The sequence below is a fragment of the Panthera pardus genome, unplaced genomic scaffold (genome assembly GCF_024362965.1).
Source record: "Panthera pardus isolate Hobbes unplaced genomic scaffold, ASM2436296v1 HiC_scaffold_16, whole genome shotgun sequence".
Taxonomy (NCBI): domain Eukaryota; kingdom Metazoa; phylum Chordata; class Mammalia; order Carnivora; family Felidae; genus Panthera; species Panthera pardus.
This window is the reverse complement of record NW_026526721.1, coordinates 11,918,002-11,934,804: the sequence shown is the minus strand read 5'-3', so window position 1 is coordinate 11,934,804 and position 16,803 is coordinate 11,918,002. Positions and strand designations below refer to the sequence as shown.

Sequence of the window (16,803 nt, the reverse complement as noted above, 5' to 3'; positions counted from 1 at the left end):
ACCTCCCCTAGCGGCCGGAGGCCGGCGCTCGGCGCGCGTACCCAGCGCGGGGACTTTCGCCACCCCGCGGATCGACCCCGGTGTCTTCCCCCGGCGGAGTCTGCGGGCAGCCCCTCGGCCCGCCGGCGCCGGCCGTCACCGCCGCCGGGGCCGCCCGCAGCGCGCATCCGGGCCGCGGGGCTCCCGAGCCGGGTCCGGAGGTGCGAGGACGCCGGCCGCAGGGGCTGGCTCGGAGGCCGGCACCCCCGCGGGGAGAGGCGAGGCGACCCTGCCGAGGTAAACGGGCTGGCGGGGTCGAGGGATGGGGACCGCGGGTGCGCCTGACCTCCCGGCAAACGCCGCTACCCTGCAGCCGCTTCCCGGAATCCCTGCACGCTCCTCGCCCGCCCCGGCTCCTCCTCCTGCTCCTCCTCCTCCTCTCGCCGGGTTCCCGGCTCCCCACCCCCCCCCCCCCAGCCCCCCGCCGCCGCGCAGGGCGTGCCAGGCCCCGGCCGCTGTGCCCCGCGTCGTCTGTTCCTCGCCGCCCCCGGGAGCCTTCTTTGCACCCGGCCCTGCGCCCCACTTTCCCACCAACGGCGCCGGGGACACCCGGGCACTCGCGGCTGCAAGATGTGAGCCGTGGTGAAGTGTGAGGGTCACACGCCTCAAGGTCCACCGGCCTTGCGAAACTGGGCTACCCTCTCGGGCCTCGAGTTCCATCCCCCACCCCCCCAAGAGAACCCCTGGAATTAACCAGCCTTTGTGGCCTAGCGGGAGAGGGTCACCGAGGGGCGACGGGGGTGGCGTGTCCGGCGCCCTTCGAGACTCACCGCTTGGAAGCTGGGAGAAGGAGAGGGCGGGGAGACAGAGGAGCGGGCTCGCTGCGGGGGGTGGGGAGGGGCCGGGGAATTAGGGGAACCCGGTTCGAATCGATACTGGAGTTCAACCCGGAGAGATCAGCCAGTTCTGTGCAGTTAGAAGTTCGATTCCTCAACACGCTTAGGAGGTGAGCGGCGGCGTTGTTGAAAGACTCTAGACACCCCGCCTCATTTTTTTTTTTTTTTTCTTTTAGTATTTGTTTGATGTCCTTGCTTTTGTTTGGGAAGAGGGCTTAGAAGCTAGTATGACGCGCCAGAGGGCTCTGATCGGAGCCAGACGAGCCCGCCGGGAGGTGCAGACTCCGGGAGCCCTGGAGGCGTCCTACTGACTGTCCCCCGGGGACTAAGACCCTCAGGCCGCCCCCTGCCCCACACCTTGGCGAGGTTTCTAAGCACCCTCCCCCGCCCCCCCCCCCCGCCACGAACTGTTCGGGTTTGGGGAGCAAAGGGGTTCAGAAGGGGAAGCCACACCAAGATGGGCTCTGAAGAAAACATCTTTTAAAATTTCCTAGCAATATGCGCACGTTGATAAAGTTTGACCCGTTTGTTCCAGGAAATGGCTTGAACTTTTTAAGTTCTGTAGTGCACAAGCTGGTTTTTCATTTTAAATTATCAAAAATCTGCACGGCCCTTTTGGTCTTAGCTGTATTTCCTCTCAAATTCCTCCTGTATTTATTTAAAAAGTTAAAATGTGCCCGAAATTGGGTTCCTGGTGCTTTGTCTAAAAACATTTTAGGAGAAGCACAGCCCCACAAGTAGTCTTAGAAGTGAAACTTTTTTTTTTTTTTTAATGGCTGTTCGTTTTTAGAGAGAGAGCACACGCGGGCACAAGTGGGGGAGGGGGAGAGAGAGAGAGGGAGACACAGAATCCAAAGCAGGCTTCAGGCTCTGAGCCGTCAGCAGAGAGCCCCACGCGAGGCCCGAACTCACTAACGGTGAGATCATGACCTGAGCCCAAGTTAGGCTTACCCGACTGAGCCACCCAGACTCCCCTAGAAGTGAAACTTACCTCATCCCTCCTACTTGCACACAGAGCCCTGGTGAACTCATTTTCCCATTATATTGATAAACCCTCGACCTATTAAAGAGCCAGCGGCATATATATTCTTGGCTACCAGTCATCCTATTTTACTAAACCTAAATGCCACTGAGTGTAGGATGCGCTTTTATGTAACCAAGTAAGAAAAAAAAAAAAAACCATGCATTCTGATTTCGGAGGGGTTTGGATGTCAGAAAGAAATGCACATTTTATAATCTGTAAAAGGTAATCTGCACGAAAGCAGAGCCTGACAGTACTTTCCCTGAGGACTCTTCATTCCTAACGAGAATGAAACCTCGGAGACATTCATGACTCCCTGACGACCAATGATATGCCAGGCGTCAGGCCAGATAGAAGAAAAGACTGTTATGTTCTCCACCAGGGGACTGGAGGCAGCAAGTTCCTTGAGGGCTGTCTGTCTGTCTGTCTGCATGTTCTAAATGGCACACGATCTGGGAAGAATAAGAGAACAGTAGTTCCCTGGGAGAGCAGGTGGGCTTTAGTAACAGTCATGAGAAGTCCAAAGAAGAGAAAAAAGAGAGAGAAATGTAGAAGGGAGCAGTTGAGAGCCACTGAACATTGTCTCTGGAGCCAGCAGGAAAACGAGGGCACTTAGTTTCCCCATAAGCCAGGGTACATAGGAGAGAGACGCTTAAGCATCATTCTTGTTCTAATGCTGAGGGTTTTAAAAAAAATTTTTTTTTTAATTTGAATGTACCCATCCACCAGAAACTTTCCTGGTAAGTCAACAACAATCTTAAAAAGGCTCCCTAATACACAGGAAAGAAGCAAACAGGGCCTTCTGAGCAAGGGGCAGTGGTCAGAGGCAGTGAGATGGGGATTGTCAGCTAGGGGAGGGGGTGGCGGAGAAAAGCAGTGCCAGAAGCAAAACCATTCCGAGGACCCTGTGGTTGGCCCTGCCTCACCTCCCCATCCCCCCACCCCCACCAGAGGGAGGCCCTACCTCACCTCCCCCATCCCAGCGTCAGGCCTTGGGGCTCTAGAAACTGCCCGGTCTTTACAGAACAAACTCGAATCTGGTGTGGAAGGCAAGGAGGTTAAAATTTCAGTCCACTCTATCACAGTAACCGGTGACAAAGCCATCTAAGTACCAGCAAGGTGAACAGAAGTGGGGTGTGGTGGCTGGCTAAAAAGGAAGGGAAAAACAAAAACAAAAACAAAAACATAGCCCGCAAGGAGTCTTACTAAAAAAATAATATTACTCCTAGATTGGTAAAAAATTGTTTCCAATAGCCTTATATCCTACGAGTTGGTAAAAATACGAATTCAGTAAAATAAACTCAAAGGTTAGAATATTTTAAAATGTGATGGAGACGGAGTTGCAAACTTAAGCAGATAATTTGAGCACCCTAGAAACATAATTGCAGAAGAAATAAGAAGAAAGAACAGGATACTTTTGAAAATAAAGACATTTTTAATAGAGGAAAGGTTTGATTTAAGCCCAATGAATGCAAATGAAAAGAAAAAGATCAAGTCAATTAGGAAGAATCTCCATGTGGAAATTAAAAAAAAGCACAGTCAAACATTCGGATAATTGGGATCCCTGTCATACAGAAACCAGCAAATGGGACAGAAGATGCAAATAAAAGTAAGTTAAAAGAACTTTTCTTGAAATGAAGAAAAAATGGCCTGTAGGTCAAAAGAACATTTTTTCAGGAAATTGCCATTTTCCAAATATTCATATGGGAATGCTGAGCCCCAAGATATCTTTAGTGATTTCAATTAAAAAAAAAAAAAAGAATTCTTTTAGGAATCCAGGAAGAAAAAGTAAATAAAAGAAGGGCAAGCCAAATCAAGCTGGCCTCAGACGTTCTAGTGCTAAATTCCAGAATATGATGGTTCTGAGAGAAACATTCTAAATGGAGGAGACTGTCCCCAGGAGGGTATTTTCATCCAGCTTAGATGTCACTCAAGGTAATCAATAGGCAGGCCTTCTCAAATATAAAAGAGCAAAGGGAATTCAAGACCCAGTGAGCTCTCTTTGGGGGAGGGAGGGACTACTGGATTAGAAAAATCCAGCAAATAACAAGTTAAGAAATAAATCAAACTAAAGACCCCAGACGTAGAGAACTCACGCTCAAAAGGACTGTTGGTGAGTATTGATCTAAATGTAGAATTAATACCAGACATGTTTGGAAATTGTAGGTAGAAAAAAATGTGATCGTTATATAAATCTAGACACAAAAAACAATAAAGCAAAAAAAAAAAAATAACAATAGGAATAAGGAAATAGGGGAGGCAGATGGGAGGAAAAAAGAGAGTAGCAACATTCTCATCTTTGAAAGCATGGATCAATAAATACGGTTTAATAGTAAACAGTGCTGGGGGCGCCTGGGTGACTCAGTTAAGCATTTGACTTCAGCGCAGGTCATGATCTCACAGTTTGTGAGTTCAAGCCCCACATCAGGCTCTGTGCTGACAGCTCAGAGCCTGGAGCCTGCTTTGGATTCTGTGTCTTCTCTCTCTGCCCTTGCCTGCTCGCGCTCTGTCTCTCTCTCTCAAAAATAAATAAGGATTTTTTTTTAAATATAAAAACATAGTAAGCAGTGCTGGGAACATATGATATCCTAACTTCCCAATGTCTTCCATAACTGTTTTTTCTAAACCTTAGAAGAATATTTTAGGAAATTACTCTGTCTTACAGAAGAGAATAATTTAAATTTCAACCATCCCTTCGGTCTTTCCTTCAGTTTTGTTCCAAGTACAATTAAATTTAGACAGAAATGTGTGTGTGTGTATGTGTGTGTGTGTGTGTGTGTGTGTGTGTGTGTGTGTGCGCGCCCACACACGCACATGCGCATAGAAAGATGTCTGGGATTATGTTCACCTAAACTTAATGATGGAAACATCTGGATGCTGGAATTTGCACTTTCATACATTATTTTTAATGTTTCTTAATGAGCACAGAAAAGAAATTTTACAGAAACAAGAAAGACGTTTGAAAAATAAACTGGAAACCAACATGCCAAGATGCTAACAGTGGTTCATGCTGGGTGGTAGAAATAAGGATGATTGTTACTTTCTTCTTTGTGCTTTTTTGGGGTTTTTTTCCCCTGATTTCCAGGAAAAAAATTATGTAATTGTGTTTGCGTAGTATTTCTGAATTCAGTTCATTCATGACTCCCTGACGACCAATGATATACCAGGCGTCAGGCCAGATAGAAGAAAAGACCGTTATGTTCTCCTTCAGGAGACTGAGGCAGCAAGTTCCGTGGGAGCTGTCTGTCTGTCTGTCTGTCTCTGCCTAGGAGGAGCTGGAATTCAGAGAAGGGGCCCTGGAAGTCAGCAGTGTTTGTTGACATGTCAGAGGCAAGGGTTGCTCTGGGCGAGCCGCACCCAGAGCTGGCTTGCAGGGGACAGTGATTTCCAGGGAAACCTAGAAAGGCTGATGACAGCCTTGAATTCAACCTGCGACACTTGCTTGATGCCTTGTTAGGTGACAGTGAGCTACAGACGGGGCTGGCCACAGAATTTGCAGGGGCCAGAGCAAAATAAAAATGCAGGGCCCACGTGTTTAAAAAGCAAGAAGCATCACGAAGGCATTAAAATACAAAGCTTTTTCTTTTCTTCCACCTTCTCTGCCTCTCAACTGGTCACTTTGGTATTTGCCATTTAAATGTCGTCCTGAGTAAAAAAATAAATAAAATTTGAAATTATCAGCAGGAGCTTCAACCTTTCTGCTTTGTATGGTGCAAACGCACAGATCTAAATGCAAACGTAAGCGCGTTTAGTTCATGTGGGGAGTCACCGAATTACACAATTGGCAACTCAAGCACATTTTGAGAGGGTACCTCGAACTAGCCAGGAGAAGCAAACTCAAGCCAGACGAGGGAGGGTGGCAAGGAGAAGAGAGGTCCCCCCCAGGCACACAGCCCAAGAAGCATTCCCTGGGTTACCGTCAGGGCCAGTGAGGCTCCCTGCAGGTGCCCGATGCCACTCTGCCCCTTGCGACTCTGGGCACACATGCACTTGGGCCTGAAGGTTGCCAGGATCGCTCTCTGCTACCCGCCCTGCACTCCAGCCTGGGGTGGGCTCTGGGAAGTCCAGCCCTGAATCTCTCCTTCCCAAGGACCTGCTATCTCAACCCATAGCTCACTGGCAATGCCCAAAGGTCTTTAAACCTCTGCCCCTGGACATGCTAGGTACCTGATCAAGGCTGACCTAGATGCTTACCACCCCCAGTCCAGCTAGTCGCCCCCCCCCCCCCCACCGCCCTGGGCAAAGCAGGGCCCTGCCAGCCTGGCGCAGGAGCAAATTCCACTCTGCCTGGCCCCTTCTCTGTCTGCTTACACACCAGGAGGGCGTCAGTGCAACGTGGGACTTTCCAACAGTGTGACCCAGCTGCCACCCCACACGAAGGGCATCAATGGTGCCCAGCGTCCAGAGGCGGCGGGGGGCAGGGGGTGAGACCAAGCGTGAGCTGAGACTACAAACTCACCATGTGTCCAATGGCCCATCAGACTTCACTACCAAAACATAAGTTCAACGCTACAATTATTAAGAATTTCAAGGCAGCCATTGGAGAGCAGTAAACCGAGGGTGGACCCTTTTTCGTGTAGGACCTGGGCACAGAGATGGGGGAAGAGCAAAGCCAGCCCTTCCTAATGGCAACAGCTTTGCTCTAGAAAGCTGATTTGTAGTCAGGGAGAGGTTTAAGGCACCTCATTAACAACCCCAGACAGGATGCCAAGACAGGAAATGAGATTTTCCAAGCAAGCAGGAAATCTAGTTACTAGACATTGGGTTGGAAGTAGAGTATGGGCCATCAGGAATAAAGGGGAGGCGACATCCCCTGGCCCACAGGGGGTGAGGACTTCTAATTGTGTAATTGTGTGTGTGTGTGTGTGTGTCTCAGCCATTGAATAAACCCGAATGTTCCACAGATGTAGAACAAAGGTGAAGACGTACCGTCAGGCAAAGACAGAGGGTTGAGAAGCCGCAGGGCAGATGTTCAAGTGTAAGGGAGTCCCGTCCCCCCCCCCCCCACCCCCCTGTGGCATTCTACACTCTAGCTGCGGCCAGCTTCTAGGGAGTGTCCACAGCCCTGCAGGCCCTCCTTCGGGGAGTAATGGTGGGAGATGACGTCTTGTGTCTCAAAGATCCCTGTAGACACTCTAAACGGGTGCAGTCTTGTGGGACAGGTTGTAAGCAGAGGAGCCTAGATAGCTCATGGGTGGGGGAGTCTGCAGCAGGGAAGGCATCTTTGACTTGGAATCTCTCGGATTCCTGTAGAATACCCGGATGGGACCTGTTACCTCATAGTCGAGAGGACTTTTTCATGTTTTGAGCTTGAACTCAGGTCTGCCGCCCCGTGGCCCTTTTCCAGTTTCAGCACGGGGGCTTGATGCCTGCTACAAGTGTTGGGAGGACAGGACACCCAGAACCTATGGGGCGCAGTTGCTTGGATGGAGACAAAAGCCCTGAGGCAGAGAAGGTAACTAGGACTCACAATGCGGATGCCGAGAAAGAAAATACCTTTAAATCTGAAAACAGACAACTCAGAAACGAATGCATGAAACTAATGCGTGAACTTGGGATTCTGTGTCTTCCTCTCCTTCTGCCCCTCCCCTGCTTGCACTCCGTCTTTCTCTCTCTCTCTCTCAAAAGTAAACATTAAAAAAATTAAAATAAAATAAAATAAAATGGAACACCTAGGGGCGCCTGGGTGGCTCAGTCAGTTAGGCATCCAACTCTTGGTTTTGGCTCAGGTCGTGTTCTCAACTGTTTGTGAGTTTGAGCCCCCCATCAGGCTTCATGCTGACAGCATGGAGCCTGCTTGGGGTTGGTTCTCTCTCCTTCTCTCTCTGCCCCTCCCCCCGCTAGCTCTCTCTGTCTGACATCTCAGAGCCTGGAGCCTGCCTCAGACTCTGTGTCTCCCTCTCTCTCTGCCTCCGCCCCGCCCCCCCCCCCCCCATGCTCTGTTTCTCCCTCTTCTCTCTCTCTCTCAAAAATAAAACATTTTTAGGGGCACCTGGGTGGCACAGTCGGTTAAGCGTCCGACTTCAGCCAGGTCACGATCTCGCGGTCCGTGAGTTCGAGCCCCGCATCAGGCTCTGGGCTGATGGCTCGGAGCCTGGAGCCTGTTTCCGATTCTGTGTCTCCCTCTCTCTCTGCCCCTCCCCCGTTCATGCTCTGTCTCTCTCTGTCCCAAAAATAAATAAAAAACGTTGAAAAAAAAATTAAAAAAAAATAAAACATTTTTAAACAAGAAGGAGAAATAATATATATTTGGTTTTGCTTATACATAAAGATGTGAAGGACTCACCAAAAAATTAATAGAAGTAGTTTTCTGAAGGAATCAAGACCTTTTGCTCTTTGCTTTTGTGTATTTTTGGAAGCGAGTAACTCTGTCGCCCATTCAAAAATTAAATTTAAAACTTCTCCCAGAGCTAGATAGGGAACTGGTCCCAGGTCCAGCTCCTGGGAAGGCAGAGGAAGCCTGGAACAGGAAAATTCCTGTTCCTCCCACGTTGTCCTGTCTTTGTCCTTTTTTATCTTTTGTAATTTAAGTAAACACTTCAGCATTTGGATCACCTGATATCTGTTTCCTTTCAGATGTGAAAGGAAAGAAAAGACTTGATACCAAAGATGCTTTGGAGCCAGAATACTTCCTGGATTAGACCCCGTGATTTGTATCCCATGGGTAAGTGTCACTTTTGTCCCAGTGCTCCTAGGGCCAAGCCAGCAGCCACCCCACCACCCGGAGCCCTGCTGGGGGTAGCAAACGGCTTTCCCCGATGAGGGGCCCAGTATCAGCCCATCCGGTGCCAAGAGCCAAATGGAACGTAGGTAGGAAAACAAACAACTAACTAAGAGTGACTTCAGGCTCCACAGTGACGGAGAATATCCTCGTGAGCAACCTCAAGAGCAATTTCTCTTAATACCCTCATTCTAATCCAGGGAGGGGTTTATCACTCGACTCCCATACTTAGGAGGAGGCCAAACCCCTTATCTCCTACCATGTCACCAGACCGAGAAGTCATTCCTGAACTTTGGCTTCCGTGTTTCTATCGTTGATTTTTTTTTCTCTCTCTGTCATCCTGGTCCACTTTTTCTCCACCTTTCTTTTGATTCTATTTCACTCTCACCGTGTCGTCTGTTCCATAGCTCATAGGTAGGGGATCCATGGGCGGTATATTTCTCCCCTGAGCAGACGGCCCAGGCACGGGGGCGTGTAACCTCCTTGGCCTCCGCGTCCTAAAAATGCCTGCAACCCCTCCCCTCCCAAGTCACTGTGTCATCCCGAAAACAAATGAGGGCCCCCAAATCCCATCAGTTTTCTTCCTACGCCTCCTACACCACCCTTGGCAAACACCTTTACCTTTAACGTTTCTTAACCAACAACATGCCTGTGAATTCATATTCTGAGACTTTTTCCAGGCAGGTAAATGCTTCTCGGGACATTCTCTCAACCAACCAGCCCTGGAATTAGCACCAGCTCCCAAACAGAGCTTATTTTGGATTCACTCAGGTTGAAAGCCTTGGGCCATGTGCTGCTGATACAAACAGTGACCTTCTAAGAACCCTTTACTGGAGCATTTTTTTTCTTAACACATGGATGTCGCAATCCAACGTTAATTAAGCCGTGTGTACAAAAGAATGACAGACCCAGAGCAATAATTACAAATTGAGCCTGGAGAGAGTATTTTTGCTGGTCTAATATTTTTTTCTTCTTCCTAGTATATATCGGCCTCATGGTTGGTGTGGTATCGGCGTGGCCTGGTAAGAGATTTTCTTGGCTTGGCTGAATTTCGTGTAAGGGACAGAGGATTGGGGTGACCATTCAGAAGTCTAAAATGCGGGGAGCTTGATTTCTGATCCCAGATCTGTTGCCCATTTTTGTCTGGATCCTTTTTCCCAGATTTTCTCAAATACTCTCCTTTTCTCTGTCAAAGGAGCCAACAGTAGCCACGTTTTCTCATTTGTCTCTCGAAACTCTTATAAGAAATTAACACCAGAGATCATTTTATTTATTTTTTTTAATGTTTGTTTATTTACGTTCAGTGGAAGAGAGAGTGCCTGTGAGCAGGGGAGGGGCAGAAAGAGAGGAAGAGAAAGAGAATCCCAAGCAGACTCCACCTTGTCAGCACAGAACCCCACTCAGGGCTCAAACCCACGAACCGCGAGATCACCACCCAGGGGACCATGACCTGCAAGGTCAACCTGAGCCGACATCGAGAGTCAGACCGGTAACCGACTGAGCCACCCACGTGCCCCACACCAGAGATCATTTTAAGACTCCTTAAAAGAATTTTCAGGGGTGCCTGGCTGGCTCAGTCAGCAGAGCGTGTGACTCTGGATCTCAGGGTCGTGAGTTCGAGCTCCACGTTGGGTGTATAGATTACTTAAGAATAAAATCTTTAATAAAATCTTTAAAAACATTTTTAAAGGAATTTTCAACTTAAAGCCCCTTCATCGAAGATTGAGGAGACAGACTATGCCAAACAAAAAACAACCCGGACATAATTTCCCTTTAATTTGCATTCTTACACCTGTTATCTGGTGCCAGGTAAAGGAAAATAATTTTTTTGAACTAAACACCTTGCCTACATATATAAATCCGCCCCCATAATCTCACTGTGCATTAACTATATATCCAACCTTGTGATGAGCACAGAGGACGAAGAGTTCGAAGTCAAGAAGCAAAGGCCCTAGGTCCTAACTACTGGAAGCTTCAAGAATCATAAAAAGTGAATTTGGAAAAAAAAAAAAAAAAAAAGACTTGCATTTAAACAGGATTTGACAACTATAGCTTTATTTTTTTTTTAATGTTTTTATTTATTTTTGAGAGAGAGAGAGAGAGAGAGCAAGCGGGAGTGGGGGCGGGAGAGAGGGGGAGGGGGACAGAGGATCCAAAGCAGGTACTGACAGCAGAGAGCCCAATATGGGGCTCGAATTCACACACTGTGAGATCTTGACCTGAGCCAAAGTTGGACACTTAACCCGACTGAGCCACCCAGGTGCCCGACAGGTATAGCTTCAGAGTCTCATTTACCGCTGCCTCTTCCCAGCTGCATAATATTGTATAACCCAACTCTCAGCCTTACGGTTTGTAGGATGAGTCTCTTAACAGCACCCACTTCAGCATTGCTGCCCAGATTCAATGCCTGGAAAGGGCCAGTCTAGGCATACATTTATCTGTCCCTTCCTTCCATGACTGGGGGACAAGTGCGGTGGGAGATTCAGTGGAGGGAAGGCAGGCAGAGGGCTGAGCGAGCTGCTTAGGGGACTGCAGAAAGAGGTGGAGTGGAGTTGAGAGAATGAGGTGGCCCGGGACAGGATAACATAGATCATTTTGATTCAGCGGGCCACTGAGAGTCCATGATAATTAAGCGTGAGCCGAAATTCTGCTTGCACAGTGCCGAGTTCCTGCATCCTAAGCTTGCCTGCCCTAACAATGCGTTGTTCGTCAATTAGTTATATGACTTTATTTTTCATGTCCACCAGAACCATTTCCTTCCTGTGGTTCCAAGGCCCCTGGGGCTTCTGTGCTGGGAGTGTGGGCTCCAAATCCCAAGGAACGGATGGGATAGGAGCCAAGCTATACCTTGAGTTCCAGATTCACCGTTTCTTTTTCTTTTTCTTTTTCTTTTTTTTTCTCCTGTTTCCTTTAGATTTGTCAGACGAATCTTGCACTTTAAAGGTGACATTTCGCAGCTTCCGGCTTATCTTGTCATGGGAATTAAAAAACCATTCGATTGCACCAACTCACTATACGTTATGGTACACAGTCATGAGGTTGGTTTGACGCTTAATTTTTTTCTTGCTAAAGGTCTTATCTTTCTACTAATTGGGGAGTGGGGAAGAGTCGTCATCTTGTGATAAAGCCTCTCTCTCCTCCTCTCTCTGGTTTGTATTCAGAGCTTTAAAAGTCCAAAGACAAGACACAAGTCCATTTTTAATTAAGCTGAATACTGTCATATTCCAAAACCACTTCTAACAAAACTTGTATTTATAACCATTTCTACAGGTCAAAGCCTCAGACGCAAAATAATTACGGCGTATGGTTTTTATAATTATTTCTCTGACTCAGTAAGTCTGAATGTTTAAAAGCACTGTTTTCTGAGGACAGGAGTCCAAAGATCTGGTGACCATATCAATGTGTTGTTCACTTTTCCTTACTCAGTGGTGGGGGGCGGGGCGGGCGGGCGGTGGCACATCAGAGAGCTGCCTGGCCCAGACCAGGTCCACGGTCTGGCTTAATCACTAATCAGCCGTGACCTTCAGGCACAGAGCTCGGCTTCTCTGAGCTCAGTATCCTACTTATAGGTTGCTGCAGAGATTAATGACATAATGGAGGGAGCCTTCTATGGCTCTCTTTTTCCGACGTCTGACATCACCCTTATAAGTTGTCACTTTGATCTAGTAGCTGCGTTCTTTTGTTTGCTGTTTATCTGGCTAACAGCTGTTACTACCACTGACTGGCCCATGGAAGGCCTCTTGTGAGTTTCTCTGGTGCCTGCCAAAGTCTTAGTTTCTCTCTGCGTTAGGTGGTCACGTGTATCACCTACTTACCCTTCTGAGGCTCGAGAAATCAGACATCTGTGTTGTCCCTATAGAACAGGCTGATTTAGGCCTGGACCATGTGATCTTCAGCTGGAGAGAGAATGTGTCTCAGGGAGGACACTCCTGATGGTCTTGTAGGGGCAGAGAGATCTGGGACTTCTGTCATGAAAGTGTAACGTTTGCTCATTTATTCACCCGGCAAATATTTACTGAGCACCGACTACATTGCGAGGGGACCAACCATGAACCAAAGCCCTTGGTCTCCTGGAGCCTAGAGCAGACATTCGGAAAATAGACAGAAATACCAAAAAAACAAATAAAGATATAATGTGGTAGGTGATGGTAAAGGAATGCAGGAACATGAAGACAAGCGAGAGAGGGGGTGGACATGATGGGGTAAGGTGTTCCTTTTTTTTTTTTTTTTTTTTAGGCTTATTTATTTATTTTGAGAGAACTAGTGGCACAAGCAGGGGGAAAAACAGAGAGAGAGAGAGAATCCCAAGCAGTCTCTGTGCTGTCAGTGCAGAGCCTGATGCGGGACTTGAACTCATGAACTATGAGATCATTACCTGAGCTGAAACTAAGAGTCAGATACTCAACTGACTGAGCCACCCAGGCGCCCCTAGGTGTTCCATTTTATTTTATATATATATATTTTTTATTTTAATTTTTTTAATGTTTATCTTTGAGAGAGAGGGAGAGGGAGAAAGACAGAGTACAAGCAGGGGAGGGGCAGAGGGAGAGGAAGACACAGAGTCTGAAGCAGGCTGCAGGCTCTGAGCTGTCAGCACAGAGCCTGACGCAGGGCTCGAACCCACGATCCCGTGAGATCATGACCTGAGGGGAAGGCGGACGCTTAACCGACTGAACTACCCAGGCATCTTCCAAAGTGTTGCATTTTAAATAAGGTGGTTAGGGCAGGCGACCTGATACGGTGATGCTTGAGCAGAGACGTAAAGAAATGAGGAAGTGAGGCATGCAGTTAACGGAATCTCCGTCACATAAATACTAAAGTTTGCCTTGTCTCATGTCTTTTCCTTTCAAAGTAAACCAGACGATATGAAGATCGTGGAGCACTGTTCAAATATCACAGCATCATTTTGCGACCTAACCGATGTGTGGGAAGTCCTGCCAGAGACATACATCCCCAGAGTTGATGGATTCAGAGGAAACACAATGCTGGTCAGCTGTATCAGCGATTTCTTCCTGGCAACACACGGTGAGTTCATCTCTGCTTATCATTTTCATCATCATCATCAAGATCACCATTATTTGCTTTCCCGTGACATAGGTCTGCAGAGGTGTCTCAAACTCAGGGCTATGTTTACCAGCTGGCCTTGCCCCTTCGCGGCCCTGGACCTGTGAAGTGTTTGCTTCTCGGAGCCTTGGTTTTCTTATCCAAAAAGTGGGACGATGATCTGTCCTTTGCCGGCGATTCCTCACTGCCTGTCTAAGGCAGGCGTTCCGGCAGCAATGGTTGGTTTGTTCCGGTTCATTTCCTGTCACAACCTGACAGGAAGTAGGCCGGGAGGTCCAGAAGGCCTGTATCTGAGCTGTCCCAACTCTTCGGGCCAATGTTTTCCTTAATACGGTACCCCCTCCCCCAGATCATAACCCAATAGTTCTTATCTATGTTAGTTCCCAAAACACATGTGCACCCGGGGCACTCGGAGACCGGAGCCCGAGAGTGGGTCTGCCTATCTTTCTTTCCCAATGACTGGAGGCAGCTCCCTGTGGCACTTGTGTTAAACAGCTCCAGGGTGGCTGCTGGTGGCCCTCGGCCAGACTCCAGCTCTTCTTCGATGTCCTCATTTGCAACCTGTTTCCAAGAGAAAGATTTGGTTTCAGCTCCCTGTTAAAGGCTGTGTGGATGTGCGTTCACACATACGTGCTTAGCAAAGTGACAATAACCGAATCCCACTGTCGCAGACAACTCAGGTGCTGACGAGATTCCCTGGATTTGTGTGTGTGTGTGTGTTTACGTGTGCGTCCAGAAAAGGAAAGAAAGAAAAGCACAACTTATAGATCGTGGCGCTCAGACGATTACAGAAAGTATATTAAAGTAAGGATGAGACGTCATTTGTCAAGACTCAAAATGGTAAACGTCAAACACATGTAAATACCCAGGCTTAGGGGAAATGCGGAGAGTGTACTTTGAATATCTGAAAATCTGCAGCAGGATGTATTCAAATCTTGCCGTGTCCCTGCTCTCATCCAGAGTTCCTCTTTAATGGTTTGTCCTACAGAAATAATTGTGGACAAATGTAATGATTTAGCTCTAAGAATGCTCATTGACACAGTGGGTCTATTCAGAAAATGTAGAGACAATCTAAATATTCAAAGCAACAGATCGGGGCGCCTGGGTGGCTCAGTTGGTTAAGCGGCCGACTTGGGCTCAGGTCATGATCTCGTGGTCCGTGGGTTCAAGCCCCATGTCGGGCTCTGTGCTGACCGCTCAGAGCCTGGAGCCTGTTTCAGATTCTGTGTCTCCCTCTCTCTCTGCCCCTCCCCCGTTCATGCTCTGTCTCTCTCTGTCCCAAAAATAATAAATAAAAAACATTGAAAAAAAAATTAAAATAAATAAATAAATAAATAAAAAATCAATAAACGTTAAAAAAAAATTAATCAAAGCAACAGATCAGTTAAATCATAGTGCAGCCAGATGCTTAGTGGAATAGAGTCACCCCTAAAAAGTTAACGATGAAGATCCAGGGTCAGCCAACTTTCTGTAAAGGCCAGAAAAGAAATACTTTAGACTTTACGGGCCACATATCATACACCATATCAGCTGTCCTTCTTCAGTTGTTTTACCACCCTTTTATTATTTTGTAAGTTTATTTATTTATTTATTTATTTATTTTGAGAGAGAGAGAGAGAGAGAGAGAGAGAGCAAGCAGCTGATAGGAAGAGAGAAAGGGGGAGAGAGAGAATCCCCAGTAGGCTCCACGCCGTCAGCCTGGAGCCCAGTGCTGGGGCTCCCAAACTCATGGCTCGTGAGATCATGACCTGAGCCAAAATCAAGAGTTAGGCTTAACCAACGAAGCCACCCAGGCGCCCCACAACCCTTTAAAATATAAAAACCATTCTGAACTGGCAGGCTGTGCAAAACTCCAGCCCACAGGCCCATTTTCCACCCCTTGATGTAGACAAATATGCATGGATATGTTTGTGAATTGAGTTAAGTGAAATATATACCATGCAAAGCTATAGGTAAGAATGATTTAATTTTAGATGAGATTGTGTGTGTGTGTGTGTGTGTGTGTGTGTGTGTGTGTATGCACTAGTTCAGTTTATATACGTGTGTGTATATATTTACGCTGATACGATATAGACAAAACACGATTAACCACATTCAGGGACACTTGCCTACTGTATTTTCTGATATTTCTCCAATGGTTGGGTATCATTGTTACTGTGATATGATAAGAAGTCATTTTGTTTAGAATACAGGCTGAAAATTCCGAAAGGCCTGACTTCCATCCTGGAACCTTCCGTTTCTTGTGGTAATAGTAAGGAAATCACATCGCTTTTAGTCTCAGTTTTTCACCAATAAAAAAAAAAAAGAATACAACCCATGCCTCACCTAAGACCGTAGGTTAGAGAGAAGATGGTTGTCAAGAGGTCAGGTTGTATTACAGCCACGGGAGCGTTGCTGCGATGCAGTCATTGGCTGACATCATTGGGGTTTGTTTCTGGTTTCGTTTTCTCCACAGTGTCTTTGGAACCACCGGACTTTGATATTGTTGGCTCTACCAACCACATCAACGTAATAGTGAAATTTCCACCAGTCATTCCCAAGATACTGAATGGCGAGATCTTACAGTATTACTTACCGCTCGTCATCGAAGAACAGTCAGGGAAGATTGTTAAGAAGGTGAGTGGCTGAAATAGTTCTGAGCTGGCAGTGAATATATTTGACCGTCTTCTTAAAAACAAAACAAAACAAGGAAAAAGACATTTGTAATGATTTGAGCAATTGAGCCTCAAGGGTCTGAATCCGCGGGGTCTGACTTTAAAGCAAAGAAGTCTCTATAGTTCATTCATTGTGGAAATACGTTGACTTAGCCTAGCAGTGTGGTCTTCTTTCAAAGAAGAGGCCACATGCGCAACATCGAGGGGCACACAGGGAAGGAATGTGGTGTGGACAAAGAGAACAGGCTAATTTCAGCACACTAGGGCGAAATTCCAGGGTGCTGGGATGAGTGGAAGTGGGCCCTCCCGGAACAGCAGCTGACATGTGCATAGCCCTTTGCCGATTAGAAACCCTTGCAAGTACCAGCCCACAAGTCACCAGGGGCAGGGGCGTGTCAGGCAGAGGGCACAGGAAGCAGAGGTCCTGAGGCTGGAGTGGACCCAGTAGATTGGAGAATCAGGGCAGGG

General features: G+C 47.4%; 1 protein-coding gene across 2 annotated transcripts in view; it reads left to right on the top strand.

Moving 5' to 3' along the window:
• Positions 1-75: 75 nt before the first annotated feature.
• The window catches only part of IFNAR2 (interferon alpha and beta receptor subunit 2), a 30,651-nt gene continuing 13,923 nt past the window's right edge, over positions 76-16,803 (top strand). Inside the window, exons 1-7 of one of the 2 annotated variants that reach the window (XM_019420221.2) lie at positions 76-276; positions 7,244-7,351; positions 8,473-8,560; positions 9,598-9,639; positions 11,532-11,655; positions 13,470-13,642; positions 16,137-16,297. In XM_019420221.2, the coding sequence (XP_019275766.1) occupies positions 8,506-8,560; positions 9,598-9,639; positions 11,532-11,655; positions 13,470-13,642; positions 16,137-16,297 (555 nt within the window). In that variant the 5' untranslated portion in view covers positions 76-276; positions 7,244-7,351; positions 8,473-8,505. The remainder of the gene's footprint in view (positions 277-7,243; positions 7,352-8,472; positions 8,561-9,597; positions 9,640-11,531; positions 11,656-13,469; positions 13,643-16,136; positions 16,298-16,803) is intronic. The other variant, XM_019420223.2, reaches the window with a different exon arrangement.